The 18,690-nt window shown below is 38.8% G+C and overlaps 1 protein-coding gene and 1 long non-coding RNA gene across 2 annotated transcripts; one reads left to right on the top strand and one right to left on the bottom strand.

The window, feature by feature from the left end:
* Positions 1 to 2,134: 2,134 nt before the first annotated feature.
* LOC120435386 lies at positions 2,135 to 5,935 on the bottom strand. Its single transcript, XM_039604908.1, has 7 exons — positions 5,868 to 5,935; positions 4,952 to 5,622; positions 4,815 to 4,860; positions 4,310 to 4,401; positions 3,847 to 3,957; positions 3,449 to 3,725; positions 2,135 to 2,576 (listed from the first exon to the last, which is right to left on the bottom strand). The coding sequence occupies exons 1-7, from the start codon at positions 5,907 to 5,909 to the stop codon at positions 2,367 to 2,369; spliced, it is 1,449 nt and encodes a 482-aa protein (XP_039460842.1). The 5' UTR covers positions 5,910 to 5,935; the 3' UTR covers positions 2,135 to 2,366.
* A 1,871-nt stretch (positions 5,936 to 7,806) lies between these two features.
* On the top strand, positions 7,807 to 10,880 carry LOC120435362. The gene is made up of 3 exons (XR_005609673.1): positions 7,807 to 7,839; positions 8,759 to 8,785; positions 10,291 to 10,880. It is a non-coding gene; the product is annotated as an uncharacterized LOC120435362 (long non-coding RNA).
* Positions 10,881 to 18,690: the final 7,810 nt, after the last annotated feature.

The raw sequence follows: 18,690 nt of genomic DNA, 5'->3' as shown, positions 1-18,690 counted from the left end.
AAGAAAGGGAAAACTGTCATGTTTTATACTATAAGCAATACACTCATGCTGTTTGTATAAGTAGGACTGTTGGTGAGATTCTGGCCGTCGGTTTGGCACAAGGAGGTTCTGCCCCTACATTTTTCAGCCAGTGGGCTTACAGTTACCTCTGCAATGGGCAGATCAACCCAACACAGCTGGATAAAAATACAGTGGCAGATTCACAGTTGCGGTTACTGATTGACCAGGTGCTGTATAACTAGTAAAAATATTGCCTTAGTACACATTGCAGCTATATAATTTCATCTGTTAAATTACTTTTAGGTGGAATCTTCAACTGAGCAGTCACTTCAGGGCCTTACTGATGAGATTTTAAACTGTGGATTCACTGGAGCCATCTCGGTTCAAAACAAGGAACCGATTGTCCGGTATGCTGTGACATGTTTTCGTTTTTCTATATGAATGTAAGAAAAATAGCATCTGAAGATGTTGTTTAATCTCTTTTTGTACCCACAGAGCCATTACACTCCATGCTGTGCTTAGATTGCAGCCAATGTTGGAACAACTCAAGGAGGGTTTGCAGCTGTATGGCCTCCACCTGCTGATTAAGCAATACCCAGAAATCTGCCAGCCTCTCTTCGTCCTTGGGGGAGATGTGAAAGTGAGTACAAACGTATTTTCAGTTTTACATGTATGTATTACATACATTTACACATTTTGTTACATTACAGACACAAATATGAATCTATTTTATTTGAACTCTAAATGAAACACCTACACAAAGTGGTGTACATTAGAGAAGTGGAACAAAAATCATACATGATGCCAAATATTTATTACAAATAAATAACTGAAAAGTGTGGTGTGTGTAATTATTCAGCCCCCTTTGGTCTCAGTGTAGTCAGTTGCCCATAGACATTTCCTGATGATTGCTAAACATACAGTAAAGCCAGGGCAACAATAGAAAAACAAAACATTTCCATGTGTTAGAACGGCCCAGTCAATGTCCAGATCTAAATCCAATCCAGAATCTGTGGCAAGATCTGAAAACTGCTGTTCACAAACACTGTCTATCTAATCTGACTGAGCTGGAGCAGTTTGGCAAAGAAGAATGAGCTAGAATGTCAGTCTGTAGATGTGCAAAGCTGGTAGAAAAATACCCTAAAAGACTGGGAGCTGTAACTGCAGCAGAAGGTGTTTCTAAAAAGTATTGACTGAGGGGGCGGAATAATTACACACACCACACTTTTCAGTTATTTATTTGTAAAAAAATGTTTGGAATCATGGATGAATTTTGTTACAATTCTCAAATGTTTACCACTTTTTATTGGTCTTTTATGTTGAATTCCAATAAAAATATATTCATGTTTGTGGCTATAATGTGACAAACTGTGGAAAAGTTCTAGGGCCCAAATACTGCAGCCCTGAAGTAATCAAGCCGTTGGGTTGCTTTGCTTTCTAATATCATCATAGATTAATGCCGAGTTTGTCATGGCGTCCATTCACCCTCAGCTGAGTGAGAAGGGAACCTCCAAGCATCAGTTTGAGCTGGACCTGGTTAACTTCATTCAGGACTTGCTTTATGAGTCAGAAGGTAAATGGTTATTTTTGTCTAGTTTATAGTTGTCACATTCCAAAATTATATTCTAAGGTTTTTGTGACAAAAGTTACACTTGTATCGAATTAAAATATTTAGATATTTTTTTTGTCCAAGAGGCCAGGGTTCTTCAAAACGTCTTAAAATTCACTCTTATCCTAACAGAAGGTCAAGAACATGTAGCTGACGAAGATGGCCCAAGATCTATCACACCTGCCAGGTTTCTGCAATGGATCACCGGTCAAGGCCATGTTCCTCTCCTCCCCTCAGAAAAGAAGGACTTTGCTGTGGTGGTAAAATTTAATCACAATTGTGAAGCTGACTTTGGAAATCACAGCATCTGCTATCCTGTTGTGTCATCCTGTGCTAAGACCATTGTCCTGCCTGTGAAACATATGAAGTCCTATAGTCAATTCAGAATGGTTCTGGTGGAGGCTTTTCATCTTGGCCAGGAATTTAACAATGTGTAAAGCATAGCATTGTCTATCAATAGTTTTGAGGTGTAACTCAAAATGCTGCTCCTTCCATTTAATGTTCAGGAAGCACATTTCAAAGTTGGAGATTGACAGCCAGAGTTCTTTAATGAGTGGCATGAAGCACACAAAAACATACAGGTTTACTGTTGAAAAATGTGCCAGAGACAAAAAAAAATAGTTTGTAATGTGATGTTTGAGTGTTCACATAAAAATTTCCTGGCAGGTTCATTTTACATGTATATCACATCAAATAAAAGTCTGAGCTATTCATGAACCTTCTCTGGGTTGAAAATTCAAAATAAAAATGTTGCCGCCTAGGAACGGTGAGTTAGTACAAAGTTAAGTACATCCAAATAAATGTCTCGGCCATGTGACTGAGAGGGCCTTGTTACATTGACAGTGTCTCTTAGTCTTGCCATGTCCTCCTCAGATAGAGGACATTCAACAGATGGAAGAATTACTCCAGGATTGCTCCCATCCAGCTCACCAATAGAGTTGACATCCAAGTATGCATCCTCGATTTCCTGTGATGATTTAAAAAAAAAAAAAAAGATATTTCAAATGACAATTCAAAAACAGTGTTGGGAAATTCAAGACAAACAGTCAGCTCCATAAATATTGGAACATGGGAATTCTACTTTTGGCTCTATATGCCACGCGATGGATTTGAAATGGAACTAACACAATTAGCTATAACTGCAGAGGTATTTGAACTGTTTTCATATGTGCCTTCCACTTAAGGGACCAAAAGTAATGGAACAATTGGCTTCTCTGATGTTCCATGGCCAGGGATGTGATATTCTTGTATTTAGTGAAGCAACTCCTGACAAAAACAGCAGGATAAATTTTGAAGTGTTTTGGGCAATATATCTGCTCATATTCAGCCAAATGCTTGAAAACTCATGAGGCAGCACTTGATGGTCCAGATGGACAATCACTTAAAGCATTCTGCAGAAAAAAAACAAATAGTTAAAAGAAGTGGAATGTTATGCAGTGGCCACGTCAATCACTTGACCTGAATCTGACGGAGCAGTGTTTCATTGCTGAAGACAAAATTGAAGGGCAAATGACTCAATAATAGCTGGAAGTGAACACAGTTGCAGTAGAGGCCTGACAGAGCATCAGCAGGTATGAAGCCCAACATCTGCTGAAGTCTCTGCGATCCAGTTTCAGTTATGATTAATGTTCTGTCTCATTACTTTTGGTAACTTAACAAGTGGGGGTACACATGCAGACTGTTGTAACTCCTACAACTTTTAACTGATTTGGATGCAAATACCCTCAACTTAAAGCTGATAGTCTGCAGTGACAGCACACCGTGTTTTTCAACATCTCCAAGTGCACTTTTTGAAACTTGATTAAAGAGGGATTGTATAATTTAGATTTGTTTTAGTACCTCCACTGTGTCTGGATTATCAACTGGATTCTGGTGGAGTCCCAGTGTCCACAGTTGTTGTGGGGACAGATTCCTCTCTGTCCTTAGAGGGTGGTTATCCCAACCCTGTCTAAAGACATCCAGATCCCTCTGCAGACGTGGAAGAAATGTATGTTGGGCACAAAACATGTGGACACCATCAGTTGGATCCAGAAGGCCTTCATCCTCGAGGTTGTGAAGGGTTTCATAGTGCATGCTTGAAACAGCCATCCACACATCTCGCCACAAGCGCTCTATTCTGTTCAACATCAAAATATGGCAACGTTTTCAGAATTTTACCCAGAAATTCACTGAATTGAAAAATATATAAGAACATTTTTCTTATTTCCATGGGACATTTATACAAATACTACACATACCTTTGGTTGTGAACACTCTTGCCTGACAGAAAGCTTTCTCTTCCACAGCCCCGGATGGTGAACATGCATCTTGCTATTCCAACATTTTCCACCCCTTGATCCCCTCGAACTCTGAAACAAAATTAAACATCGACAGCACAATTTGTTTTAAATCTAAAAAAAACATGTCACTCTTAAAATTTATTGCAGCCTTTGTGTTTTTAATATAATTTTACTTTAGACTGGTTATTAGAAGTTTATTGTTTTGGTCATTCAACAGTGTGCAGCTCTGTATAAGCACACCTTTCAAGAATTCTAAATGTTTGAACCATTTAAACAACTGTATGGGGATGTATAAACAACTGATCATATAGGCTACAGTTTACATATTGCATGTCAAAATAATTACACTGCTAATCAAGGGGGGAATCATATTTACACATTTGCACAATCATTGTGAAAATTAATTTTGTGTAGATTTTACCTCAATGGAAACCCATACTTTTGTACAGCCTCCAAGAAGAAAGCAAGTGCAGTTGATGCTCTGTTGTTGGCAGCAGCACCCAGGTACATGATCTAGAGATGTAAATATCATTAAGTGGAAACTTGGTCAAGTCAAGTTACTATAATTAAAGATAGAAACATGTTTATCAGGTATTGTAGCTTGGTACATTTATTTTATATTTATAAGTACAAGAAAAAAATAATTCCCAAGGTAGCAAGCTGCCATGAGATGTAGCAGTACTTGTAATCAACTATTCACCCAAATGCAAAGGGTAAAAAAAAAAATCATTTTAGCAACTTGAAGAATTAGTTTACCAAGCATTTATAGTCACCAAATACTGACAAACAAACAGATTAGGAACATTTTGTTCTACAGAAGGATCTCTATATTACAGTATATGGTAAGTTTTATGGTAGACCAAAACACAAGTATTTCACTTTTCAATTAACATCTCATTCAGCTCAATTTTGAAAGTGAAAATCACCTTTCTTGAGTACCCATCTATCCCTCCGAATATCACCAGGCCAAATCTGTAAAAGAACAACAAAAAACAACAACTAGGGCATTAACAGGTATAAAACATAATTCAGTATTTAGCAGTATTGTCAGACTTCATCCTACCTTATTAGTTTATGGTTTGTGTCTATATGCATCAAGTAAAGAGGACCTTGCACTGAATATGTCCTTCGGACCACAAATCCCAGCCTTGTCATTCTTGAGAAAATACCAGCAGAGTCCACACGGTGCATCGACGAGTACACTCTCTTCCACTGTACATGGTGGCCCATGGCTTGAAGCATCCCTTTCATCATCCTGTATCCAACATGAGGTGTTCTTGTCTTTATAGATCTTACTAAATTGTCCAGCTCTTCATCACTTGTTGTACTGTAGCACTGCTTTATGGAAATGCCATATTCATGCAAACGACGTTTCACTGTCCTCACAGATATTCCAAGAAGTTTTGCAATTTGGGTGATTGATAAGAACATTTCTGTCAGTATCTGGAGCTGTACAGGCGATACATTGTAATTTGGACGTCCCAGCTTTCCTTCTGACACTGACACCTGAGAGGGGGTTTGTTGATTGACGTCCTCCATACTGAGCACAGTTGACAGCTCTATCAGAGCATTTATAATACTTTGAGGGATCTCAACCTGATCGGACAAAGATCTTAAAAGGACCATCTCATGGTCGATAACAAACTGCAAATAGTCCACATCGAGGGGTTGTCTGTGCATGACCTGGGAAACTTTATGCAGTAGTCGCTGAAGCATCTCTCTTTTTAGCTGCTCCTAAATTAAATACAAAGAATTTTACGTTACTTCACTAACTTTGTTGTTCTCCAAGCTTACAGATCAACTAGGACGTAAGTTTCAGCCGAAAATGATAGCGAGGCGTTTCTGTTGAGCTAGCATTTCAGCAAAAACGTTATTAAAAAAAAACAGAATAGCCGAAAAATTAACCGTAACAATAGCCACTTCTTAAATTCGTAGTATTCACAGACTGCAGTGTAATTGTTCCAAACTTAAACACTCACCTGATTGTTCGCGCCAGCAGTGTTGTTGGAAGACGACGCCATCGTTCACTGAGGGACAAGTTAACAGCAGCCCCAGCCGATACAATGCGCGCTACTTTGAGAGCATGGGAAATGACCACTTCTCACGTAGTGTCTGGGAAAACGTCTCATAATTGATCAGTTACGGCGTAATTTGTACACATTACTGCTTGAAAGAGCTTTAGTAACTGAGTTTTAGCAGTTATGCATGACATGTTTTCTAAACATTATCAAATAATATAGTGCAGGAGGCGTTTGATAAATTATGTTCATTCCCAGGTTTCCTGAAGGCAACATGAAAAATGGACCATCTTGAGCCTGCAGCGGTCTGCTGTCACTCATGATTCCCCGCCCTCTGTGTGTAGCCACGCCCACCACGCCAAAACAGGGCCAAAAGTCTGAAACTGAAAAATAGAGATCTGAAAGTGAAAAAAAAAAAATTGAAGCTGAGAGAAAATCCGAACCTGAAGAATTTTTTTTGTACATTAATTTAAAAGATCTGAATCTGAAAATTTTAAATCCAACTCTTTCTTTTTCAAAGTTCACTCTAAAAATGTGACTTTTGCTTTCAGTTTACATATTTTCGATTTCAAATTTTTTTTTAACTAAACAAACATTATGGCCCTGATTTAACTCCATATAGCGCTCCTATAGGCCCAGTGTGAAATGAAGACGGTTCATTTGACTGTAAACTACAGTTAGTGTTGTTTTATTAGCTTCATTTGGTGTGTTAGTGTTTCTGAGACTGTTACAGAAGGTGCAGTTAGTTCTACTCCTCACAAATCGGTAGGTAGGTTAAAACAGGCTCATTCTTCAGGTTGTAAAGGTATTTAACCGCCATCTTAGAACCAATAACTGCTGAAGCACCAGGTGTGGCGACTTAATAGGAGCCTCTGGCTGATCAGCGGGAGAAAAAGAGTCACGTGCTTGTATGCGCGTGTGTCTGTGTTGCAGGTTAATTAAGGGAAGGGAGACTGAGGATAAAACACATAGTTAATGTAAGAACAATAACAACCCTCATAAGAGTTGACTTTTTAATTCTTAAGAACTGTTTAACAAATGTTTGTTTGTGCAGGCCTACTTTTAAATATAACCAAAATCTGGAGGTCTGTGACACTTCTCTCTTTATGGAACATGAATGAAATTAAAAACAAAAAAGGGCTAACTTCAAATAAATAAAATGCAACAGTGGGCCATTAATATTATTAATACAGTATGTAGATATTTGTTTTAAAACAACAGCATGTATTATACTAAATGATGGTGTATGCAATTGATAATATTTTTAGGCAGCAGAATTTGAATGTAGGCCACCTCAAATGTTAAAACCAGATAAAAAACAGATATATCATTCAAGCTTTCATTTATGATTGTTGCATACTTTGAAATTTTCATGTCACCATTTGATAAAGTGTGCAGTGATAGGTGTAGCAAATAATTGCTTATGATATTGACTACGTTATCTAATAGCAGCAAAGTATTAGAGCATTATGACTGTGAAGGTTCTCAGTCATTCAGGTCATTGTACTTCAAGAAGACGTTTCACCTCTTCACATCTGGGAAGCTTCTTCAGTGAAGAAGTCCAGACACTTTATTTCCAAGCTCCTTAGACTATTAGAGTTTAACATGACTAAGAAACTTGTGTGGCTTATTGCAAATGGATGAAACCACATATTACCTTTAATGAACATGGTTATCTTTAATAAGGTGTAGAAAAAAGAAAACAGAGGACAGTTGTTGTTTGTATTGTATTGCTGTAGTAAACACAGAAGTTAACTGAATCTTTTTGACTACCGAAAGTATTAAAATTAAATTATTATTATTGTTATTATTATTATTATTATTAAATTATTATTATAATAAAATTAATAAAGCAGTATTGACTGACGCTGTATTTTTGTTCTTTGTCTTTTGTTACACAGATTGTAACAGATCTTTGGTTTTTCCTTTGCTGGTAAGTAAACACTGATTATAACTGAAGCAATATGACACTGTCATTGTATAGCATGTCTGACAATTTACATACAGTAGTTTTGCTTTTTGTGACATCCATTTACTGATGGGCAAAAACAAATGGTCAGGATTTGTAATCTGAAGCAGCAAAGCCCCCACACAGGACCTCTGACTGTCCCTGAAAATGTCCCTGAAATTTATTAGCCCATTTGTCTGATTTTAAGCACTTAAGCAATGAGAAAAAAACTAAGAGAACTAGAGCTGTGACTGCACAGTGTTTGCTATATTAAAGTCAGTGTGTTCTATTTATGCTATAAGTTAAAATTAGTTTATTAATTATTTAGTGAATACAGTGTGTTTGAAAATTAAATAGAAATGTTGGCAATAAGGGAAATATTGCAAAATACATAAATATTCCTTCCAACAGGTATGTCCTGCATTTGTGCCAACAAATATTGGTGCCTATTCTTTAAGCTTATATTACACGTTATAGCCATGTGAGACTCTGCAGCTAATATTAGTCCTCTTTATAGTACAGTAAGTTGTTAAGGGAAATTAATGATTGTACTAGTTATTTTATTTCACAGTAAATCAGATTGCGTGTGACACAGGGCACAACGGTCTAAGTCATTTAACAGTGATCTGATGTTTGAGCCACAAAGCTTCTGTGTTGGAAATATTTGGTATATCCTGCATTTGTGCCAACAAATATTAGAGCCTATTCTTTGCGCTTCTGTAGTATGAATGCTTTTATTACATGTTATAGCCATGAGAGACTCTGCAGCTAATGTTCATAAAAGCTTGAAGAATTTGAGGATTTTACTAGTTATTTTATGTCACAGTAAATTGGATTGTGTGTGAAGAGGCTCAACTGTCTGAATCATTGAACAGTGATCTAATTTATTGTTTCCTTTCTTTAGACTGCTGATCTGATCGTCTCAAGTCTGGTAAGTAAAGGTTTGTCTGAGGTCCAGTGCTGGGAAAAGACTTTCTTCCTTGCAGATTTATTTTGTTTATGGTTTTTGTCACTTTTAAATGTTTTAAATCATCTAACGAAGATAACCTGGATAAATACAAAAAGCAGTTTGACAGTGATGATTCTATTTATGAAGCACAGAAAATCAAAGCAGAACAACCTGGTCTAATGTAAAAACATGTTGCAGTCTAATACCCAGTCTAATAGTCCTGATAGCAACAAGTACCATCAAGCATTTACAGTAACTATTAATGACTGATTTGCATCACTGGGGGGATTTTGGACAACTCTACTTTCAGATTTTGTTTCATTAAGGTCCAATATAAGGTTTTCAAGTCATGTATAGTTCCAGCTTCATTGAAGTCCAGAATCTGATTAGACTGCACCAAGAGTTTTGTTTCGTGTGTTTTGGATCAACTCATAAGTTTCCTGCTGTGAATCCCAAGTATGATTAATCTGAAGCTCAGGACCTGACGGCATGATGCAGGTCCTGAAGTAGTAAAGGAACTCTGGACCATCACAGTAACAGCATCATGTTTGACTTAAATGCTGGTGTTTTTCTGGAATTCGTCTCTCACTGTAGGAGACTCAGTTTAGTGCAGTGAGTCAGCACAGCTCTTGGTGATCATCAAGATGTTTGTAGGCAAATGTGAGAAAGGATTTGTGTTCAGTTTGGCCAGGGAATCAGTAAATTTGATTTGAGTGGATGTAAGGTTAATGCAAAGCAGGGAGCCTGAAACTGACTGCTCTAATGTCAGTGTGTAGGTTTGTTTGGACCATATAATATTTACAGTAACTGTTGCAGCACATCTTGGTTTCAGTCAATACACTGTTTGTTTTTATTGTGTTAACAGAATGCAAAAATGTCCTTATATCAGTTCCACCACCATTTGTTAAACATTGTCGTTCAGTGCAATATGCACTGTATTTTTCAGATTATAAGGCATAAGGGCAATGAACGGGTCTGTTTTTTAAACATAAGGTACATTAAGCCAAACAAAACAGCCAGATAAATCAAGCTGTATTCAACTCATTCACAATAATCCGCAACATTGTTCAGTTGTAACACATAAAATACAGAACGACACATTCACTTTTTCAGTTTATTCCTCTTCCACAAATCCATCAAATTCTTCATGAGCTGATCAGTTTGAAACCTGCTTCGTAAGCATGGCTCTTAACAGTTGCCAGGTCCTTATACACACACACACACACAGCATAATATTATGTTGAAGCACAGTGCGAATTACACCGTGAGGCTCCTAACTACGGTAGCTTACCAAAGTTGTACTACAACATTTTGAGAGATTTTGCAGCGCCGTGTCCCACATAGAATTGGCCAGAATGAATACATAAGGCGCTAAGTCTATTTTTGAGAACATTAAAGGATTTTAAGTGTGCCTTATTGTCTGAAAAATACTGGAAAGCTACGTTTATTGGAAATATGCCTAATTCCAGTCCCTTTGTGTCTTACAGGTGGCCTGCTGCAGAAGCTCTCTCCCTCTATCATTGACAAGCCATTCAGTCTGTCCTATCACTCTACCCACTCTATCTATTTTGACAAGCCGTTCTATCTTGCTTCACTCTATCCCACAAGCTCTATCTAAGTTATCAAAAATCGCGTTTTTAACTGGAATCAAATTTTGAATGGAATCAAGTTTTGTCTGGCGAAATCAAGTTTTGACATGGCCCCATTTTTGGGAAATTGAAGTTACCAGTACTTCATCCATCTGTTATAGAATTCTGAGAGATCTCTGCTCTCACTGCTCCTTCTTTCCTATCGTTAAACTCTCTCACATCCAGTCTTTTTGCTGGAAATTACACGTAGAAAGTTGAAATTAAAATAGTAGAATTACAGTACAGTAGAAACTATTTACACAATTTTAATTTTTACTTGGAACACTTTGGAATAAATACTGATAGTTTGGCTTAGAGGTGCAATTACTTGGATACATTATATAAAATTTACACCTTAAAGGTTTTTTGTAATAAGATAAACTTATTTTATACGACACATTCAGACTGCTGTATTCACAAAAATATTAAACTAGATAACTTCAGATACATTTTGCTAGTCTGTTTCATTGACTGTAACATTTGACTATAGTAGGTTTATACTATTATTATTTAGGGACATTTCTGTTACTCAGTGTTCAGACACAATTGCCATCGAGAAGCTGCCCTGAGGACCCAGACTTCCTGTTTCCTGACTGCTGCAGAACATCCAGCTGAAGAATCCTCATCGCCTGTCATCTGATCACCACATCACCACAGCTGTTTATATTTGCTTTACATTTTAGATATCTGAAAGATTTACACACGCTCTACTTAAAAACTAAGAGTGATTTATTGTGATTTATTCTGTATATCCCTTTACAGAAGCTAAGATCTAGTCATTAACAAGTCTGGTTAAAATATCAGAAGTAAAAATACTCTGTTTTGGAAAAAGCTACAATAAATCTGAGCCAAGTGTTTTCAAAGAACTGAATATCTTTTATATTGAGTTTGGAGTAAAGTCAACCTTTTACATCTATTTACATATTTATAAAAACATTGGAACATTTTTATATTTATATTTACATTTTTTCAGATTTAATAGTAACTTGAAACGTTATTAGTTCTTCACTGTTTCCAGGTTGAGTTTTGTTTATATCTTTGTATAAATACGTATAAGCTTCAGTTTGTACTTCAATAAAATGCTGAGAAAAGGTCAAAGGTCGCAGTCCCAGAAGCTTAGATGGCAAAAGCAGAAGGAACAGGTAAATGTTTCTCAGGCCGGTGAGCAGGTAAAGGTGTCTGTTACAACTGTTCCCAGTCCAGAAGTGCAGAGCAGCGTTCAGACAGCCGCAGTGTCTTATGCAGATGTGGTAAAGAGAGGTGTTCGCTCCGCATGTGTGCCAGATGCTAAAGTACAGCAGGTAATCCAGACTGAACCCCAGGTAACTGTACAAACGCAGCATGATGGAGAAGCTCCAGGACCGTCTCATGTACAGGTTACAAATAGTGAAACTCGACCACTAGTGAGTAGCATCTGTGCGTCCCGAAGCCAGGCCTCTGCTAAGTATGGAAAGTACCGGAATCAGCAATGCATGGCTAACAGTTTGGTTTTCCTGTCATTCTTACACGAGGATGAATTCATTACCAGAGCAGATCTTAACCGTGTTTTGGACAAAGGCCATTCCATGTATTCAGATGCCAGAAAGAGGTTTGTGAACAGCGTGTTTCTAGCCTCCGATGAGCTTCCCTCAGTGGTCACCAGCCGCGGACACGAGTATCAAGTGGATATGTCTCAGTTTGCTCATTACGGCACATTTGATGGTACAGATGATCTTCCGAGCCTTGAACAGGGACTACAGTGTTTGGCTTCAGCAGTTCGCTACGCTTTGCTAGTCATGGGAGGAAACGTCATTGCAGTTTGCAGGCTGACTTCAGGTGAATATGCATATTTTGACCCTCACCCACGTAAGTCTACAGGAATGCCATTGTCGCTAGCTGTAAGTGGTGGAACTGCAGTTATGTTGAAATTCACACGTCTTAACGACATGATTGACATGCTCAAACGTTTGTACCGAATGCTTAGCATCGCACCAACTTGCACTTATGAGCTACAGCCTGTCGAGTTTCACAGTGGAAACACTACTAACCAAAAAGATGCTAATCAAACCACTGAATACAGACAAACAGCTAAAAGTGCTCCAGAACCAGTTCTCAATGAAACTGTTCATGAATTAAACTTCCAAACGTCCACTGAGCAGATATGGAAAACTGTGACCGACACTTTAACCACTGAAGTGACATCATCCAGAGTGAATTATTCAAATGAGCCAGCAGGTGCTGAGATTAACTATCATTTTGAAAAAGAAACATTTGCATCTTCTGTGACAGAAACTCCAGTAACATCAGATTCTGTTCCTCAGAATGATTCAAGTACTGCCTCCTGTTTAACTAAGACAAGAGATGAGCTCTCACATAAACTGCTGAAACGTAATAAACAGGAAAGGAGAAAAATGAGGAGAAGATTATTGTCCCAACCCAAACTACCACAAAGAAAGGAAAATCAGAAAAAGAAAGAAAGGCAGATGTACACTTTTGATGAAAGCTTTAAGGCAAAGAAAAAAAATTCCTGTAGAAAGTCTAATGACCCAGATCACAGACAGAAGAAGAGTGTATACAAAAATAATCTGTATAAACAAAATCCAACATATAGACAGAAACAGAGAGAACATTTCAGAAAGATCTATAAAGAAAGGGAAGGTATGAAGGAGCAAATGAGAAGGATCTATAAAGAAACTGCTAAAATTAGAGAGAGAAAAAGAGAACGTGTCATAAGGATGTATAAAGATAACCCAATATTCAGGGAGAAACAGAAAGAACGTATAACAAGAACATACAGAGATTCTCCTGTATTCAGAGAACAGCAGAAAGAACGTATAAGAAGAACATACAGAACTTGTGCTGGATTCAGAGAGAAACATAAAGCTTACATGAGGTCATATGTTTCTAACCTATATAAACAAAGTGATGAATTTAAGCAGAAAAAACTATCTTATATCACTAAACGTTATGGAGAACAGAGACAATTTCAGCAACAACACAAGGACAACATGAGAGAACGAATGAGAGTAAAATACTGGAATAGTTTTTCTTTTAGACAGATGCATAATATCAGATGTGCAATGAACATAAAGAGAAAATATCGTCAGATGCATCGACCAGCTGAAAGTTTTCAGTGTCATCCAGATAACAGTTTACTGAATGAGGCCATATCTCGTTTCAGATCAAACATTAAGTCAGCACCATCTTATGTTTGTACTGTTTGTCTAAAAGCTTCTTTTCCTAATCAGGTGAAAATCTGCAAAAGAGCAAATTACTCAAAACACCAAACTGTAGCTCAGCAGTGTCTAACTGGTAAATTTGTTCATGTGTGTGATGAAGCATGTAATGATCAGTGCAGCTTTCCTGTTGAGAGAAAAAAGGAGTATATCTGTCACACGTGTCACAGTTCCCTCAAAAGTGGATGCATGCCAAGGCTTGCTGCTGTCAATGGTTTAGAACTGCAGGATATTCCAGCTGAACTGTGTGATCTCAACATTCTGGAGAGACATCTGATTGCCAAATGCATACCATTTGCAAAGATTATTCCACTTCCAAAGGGCAGACAAAGACTCATACGTGGTAATGTGGTGTGTGTACCATCTGAAGTCCAACAAACAGTTGACTGTTTACCTCGGCTCAGAAACCAGTCACAGATAATGAGGATCAAGCTGAAAAGACGACTGTGCTACAAAGGCCATCAGCTGTTCCAGACTGTCACCTGGTCTAAACTGATCCAAGCCCTGCGTAAACTCAAACAAATTCATCCACAGTACACAGATATTGTTATCAGAGATGATGCATTGCTTTGTGATCCAACGTTACCTGATGATGACAGCAGTGATGAAGCCAGCATGGCAAGTGATGATTATAATGAAGCAGATTTAATGGAAATTGACAACTATGAAAAGATGCCCTTTTGTGTGAAAGTGAGTCTGAAAGTGAACAAGATATTGATATGGTATCCTGTGATGAACAACCAGAGGAACAAAATCCAGAGGAACCAGAAAGTGATTTGAACAATGGAGGTTTTGCTCTAGAAAGTTGTCTGCAGCCTGTAGACATTTCAGAAGAGATTCTCTCTTTCACTGATAACACATATTGTGTGGCTCCTGCAGAAAGAAACAGTCCTGTTAGCTTCTTCAGAACTCCTCATTTGGAAGCCATGGCATTTCCTGTGCAGTTTCCTACTGGTCAGAATACACTGGATGAAAAGAGACGTCTTAAACTCACACCGAGTGCTTACTTCAAGTCAAGGCTTTTCAACATTGATGCAAGATTTGCTAAAGACACAAATTACCTGTTTTTCTCACAGTTTGTCACTGAAATACACTTGGCTAATTCCAGCATGACAATACAGCTAAGGAAAGGTAAAACTATGACCAAAGATGGACGGAAAATCACATCAGGAATGTTACAAAGTAAGACAGAAGTAGAGAAGCTGGTAAGAAATAAAGATGCAATCAGATTTATGCAGCCACTCAGAGGAACCCCAGCTTACTGGCAGAAGACCACCAAAGATCTATTCAGTATGGTTCGTCAAATAGGAACACCTCAGTTCTTTGTCACATTCTCTGCTGCTGAGATGAGATGGCCTGAAGTGATTCAAGCTATAAAGAGACAGCAAGGTGAAGAGGTTGATTTTGAAGCCCTGGACTGGTCAGAAAAGTGTGAAATTCTAAGATCAAATCCAGTAACCACCATGCGAATGTTCGATAAGCGTGTTGAGGCTTTGTTCAGAGATTTGCTTTTTTCTCCTGCACAGCCCCTTGGTGAAATCATTGATTACTTTTACAGAGTTGAGTTCCAGCACAGAGGTAGTCCGCATATACACATGTTGCTGTGGATTAGAGAAAAGGTAGAAGTAGATGTGGATGATGACCAAACTGTCTGTGACTTTGTGGACAGATACATCTCAGCTCAACTCCCTGATCCAGAAAAACAGCCTGAACTGCACAAAAAAGTCGCTGAACTACAAAAGCACAGCAAAAACCACACAAAAACATGCTTTAAGAGTGTGAACTCTGGTTGTAGATTTGGGTTTCCAAAACCACCAGCCACAAGAACAATGATTGCGAGACAGGATGAGGATTCAGACACTGAAGCTGCAAAAGCCAAACTCAGACCTTTGATGAACCTCCTGAAGGAACCTGAAGCTGCTTCCCTCACCATAGAGCAGATTCTGTCACGATGCAACTTGACAATGAATGAGTATGAGCAATGCCTCCAAGACATAAACAAGAAAACAGCTCTTATTCTGAAACGTGACCCAAAGGACTGTTGGATCAACAATTACAACCCACACCTGCTTGAAGCCTGGAACTCCAATTTAGATGTCTCGTTCATATTGAATGCCTATTCATGTATAGAATACCTCTGTAAATATATAACGAAGAAAGAATCTGGCCTCTCTGAATACCTGAAGACATTTATTGACAACTCTGCAAAGAACACGGTCAATGAATGTGATGAAATGAGAGCTGTGATGCAGGCTTACTCAAAAAAGAGAGAAATCAGCGCACAGGAGTGTGTGACTCGAGTCTGTGGCCTAAAAATGAAAAAATGTTCCCGCAGTGTTGTATTTGTACCAACAGATGATAACCCGGTAAAAATGAGTCGCCCGATGAGCTATCTGGAAACCACAACACACGACAGTTGTAATATTTGGATGACAAGTTTGAGTGATAAATACAAATGCAGACCTGAGACACCAGAATATGAGGAAATGTCACTGGCTGATTTTGCTGCCTTGTGCCGGTTGGTGAGTGGTCCAAATGAAGGAAAAGATGTGCTTCCTCTTCTAAACCAGCTTGGATTTGTACAAAGGCGAAAGAATGATAAACCAGCTATAATCAGGTATTACCACTGTTCACAGGAAAAAGATCCTGAGCAATATTATGGTCGACTGTTGAGACTTTACCTTCCACACAGATCAGAGCAGGAACTGAAACCACAAGGGTTCCAAACCTATCAGTCCTTCTACAACTCAGGTTTTGTGCGACTTCCATGTTCAGACCACAGTGAGTCTGTGAAAAGGGTTGTAAAGAGAAATAAAGACAAGTATGAGAAGAACTCTGAGGATATTGAGAGTGCACTGGAAGAGTTTGAACAAAATAGGGATGTTGTGATTGATGAATGGTGTAATCTTGCTCCTGAATCTGAAGTTGTGAGGTTGCAATGTGATGAGAATCTTCCTGAGAGACATTCTGATGATGAGAACGAACAGGAGAATGTTCCCGACTACAGTCGTCAGTCTGATGCTGTAACAGAGATCAGAGCCATCAGAGAACAACCTGCAGTAGATCCAGCTGTGGTACGTGTAATGTATCAGAATCTGAACCAGAAGCAGGCCTGCGTGTTCTATGCCATAAGAGACTGGTGTATTCAGCGCGTTTGTGGTTTGAACCCAGATCCATTTTTCTTGTATGTCAACGGTGGTGCAGGAACTGGAAAGTCACATCTGATTAAGTGTATTCACTCTGAAGCATCAAAGATCCTGAGCAGACTGCCTGCTAATGCAGAAGAAGCTGACATATCAAATCCAACTGTTTTACTGACTTCATTTACTGGGACAGCAGCTTTTTCTATCAATGGCTCTACGTTACATTCTCTACTGAAACTACCCAGGAGTCTGAATCCACCCATTCAAGGACTTGGTAACCAACTGGATGAAGTCAGATCTGAGCTTGTTAATGCCGAAATTATTGTTATTGATGAGATTTCAATGGTTTCAAAACCCCTTTTTGCTTATGTGGATGCAAGACTGAAACAAATCAAAGGCACTCAGAGACCTTTTGGTGGAATGTCAGTTTTAGCTGTTGGAGATTTTTACCAGCTGCCACCAGTGCGACAGTCTAAGCCTCTCTGTGTTTATGATCCAGAACAGATTGACCTATGGCAGGAACATTTTCAGATGATCACTCTAACCGAGATCATGCGTCAGAAAGATGATGTGGCCTTTGCAGAGATGCTGAACAGGATTAGAGTCAAAGAAAAGACAGATGAGCTTTCTCAGTGCGACAGAGATTTGTTGTCACAGGCTGTGACTGCACCAGAAGAATGTCCAACTGAGGTCTTACACATCTATGCCACCAACAAGAATGTGGAATCCCACAACACAGATACGCTCAAGAAGCTTCATTCAAACATTATAATCATCAATGCAGACGATTTCCAGAAGGATAAACGTACAGGCAGAATGGCACGAAGAGACAAACCATTTACAGGTGGGAGAAATGATTTACCCGACACCCTGAATGTCGCTGAAGGAGCTCGAGTCATGCTGACCAGAAACTTGGACACACTAAACGGTTTAGTCAATGGTGCTTTTGGTATACTGATAAAGGTGGTGAGATCTGAAAATGATGGACAAATAATTAAACTGGGGCTCAGAATGGACAACCGGCAGCCTATGAGACACAACCGCAGTGCTAATGCAGCATCTGATGATCTGGTTTACATTGAGAGAGCAGAGGAGAGTCTGAAGTTTAAAGGAGCGGTACGCAGACAGTTTCCTTTAAAGCTAGCATTTGCCTGCACAATCCACAAAACCCAGGGTCTTACAACACAGACAGCTGTAGTTTCAATGAAGAACATTTTTGAACCAGGTATGGCTTATGTTGCTCTCAGCAGGGTGACGTCTCTCAGTGGACTCTATTTGCAGGACTTGGATGAGAAAAAGATTTATGCCAATCCCGAGGTAACTGCAGCGCTCCAAACCATGAGACAAGCCAGCGTTGAGGAAATGATGCCTCTTCTTCAGGTCAGAGAAACAGCCAGCAGACTTGACACTCTTACACTGATCCATCACAATACGGAGGGTTTACCATCTCACATCAGTGACATCAAGAGTCATCATGAAATGTGCTTAGCAGATGTTTTGTGTCTCACAGAGTCTCACCTCCAAGGCTCCTTTGTTGCAGACAGTCTTCATTTGGACGGCTACACCATGTTCAAACGCAACAGACATGTGTCCTACACAAACTTTCCTCACATGGCCAGCAGAAGTGGTGGGGGAGTTGTTGTGTATTTGAGGAATCATTTTCAGGTTCAGGTAAAACAGTATCTGCATATTGTCACTGATCTTGAGTTCTTAGTGTTAAAGGTTCAGGCTCCATTCCCTGCACTCATTGCTGTTGTGTACAGACCTCCAGACTACAGTTTGGCACCGTTCATGCAAAACCTGGTAAGTCTTTTAGATTCACTTGAAATAATGGACTGTCACCCAATAATTGTGTGTGGAGATTTTAATGAGAACCAGTTACAGAGTGGAAGAAAACAGAT

This window comes from Oreochromis aureus, linkage group 20 (assembly GCF_013358895.1).
Source record: "Oreochromis aureus strain Israel breed Guangdong linkage group 20, ZZ_aureus, whole genome shotgun sequence".
NCBI classification, from domain to species: Eukaryota; Metazoa; Chordata; class Actinopteri; order Cichliformes; family Cichlidae; genus Oreochromis; species Oreochromis aureus.
The sequence above is the reverse complement of the archived record's forward strand: the minus strand, read 5'-3'. Positions and strand labels throughout refer to the sequence as shown.

Bases quoted from the DNA above. Each gene is read 5' to 3' on its own strand.
- LOC120435386 (XM_039604908.1), bottom strand. From the start codon at position 5,909: ATGGCGTCGTCTTCCAACAACACTGCTGGCGCGAACAATCAG. The intron at 5,623-5,867 runs GTGAGTGTTTAA...TATTTAATTTAG, and splicing joins CTGCTGGCGCGAACAATCAG to GAGCAGCTAAAAAGAGAGAT. The intron at 3,958-4,309 runs GTAAAATCTACA...ATTTTGTTTCAG, and splicing joins AAGTATGGGTTTCCATTGAG to AGTTCGAGGGGATCAAGGGG.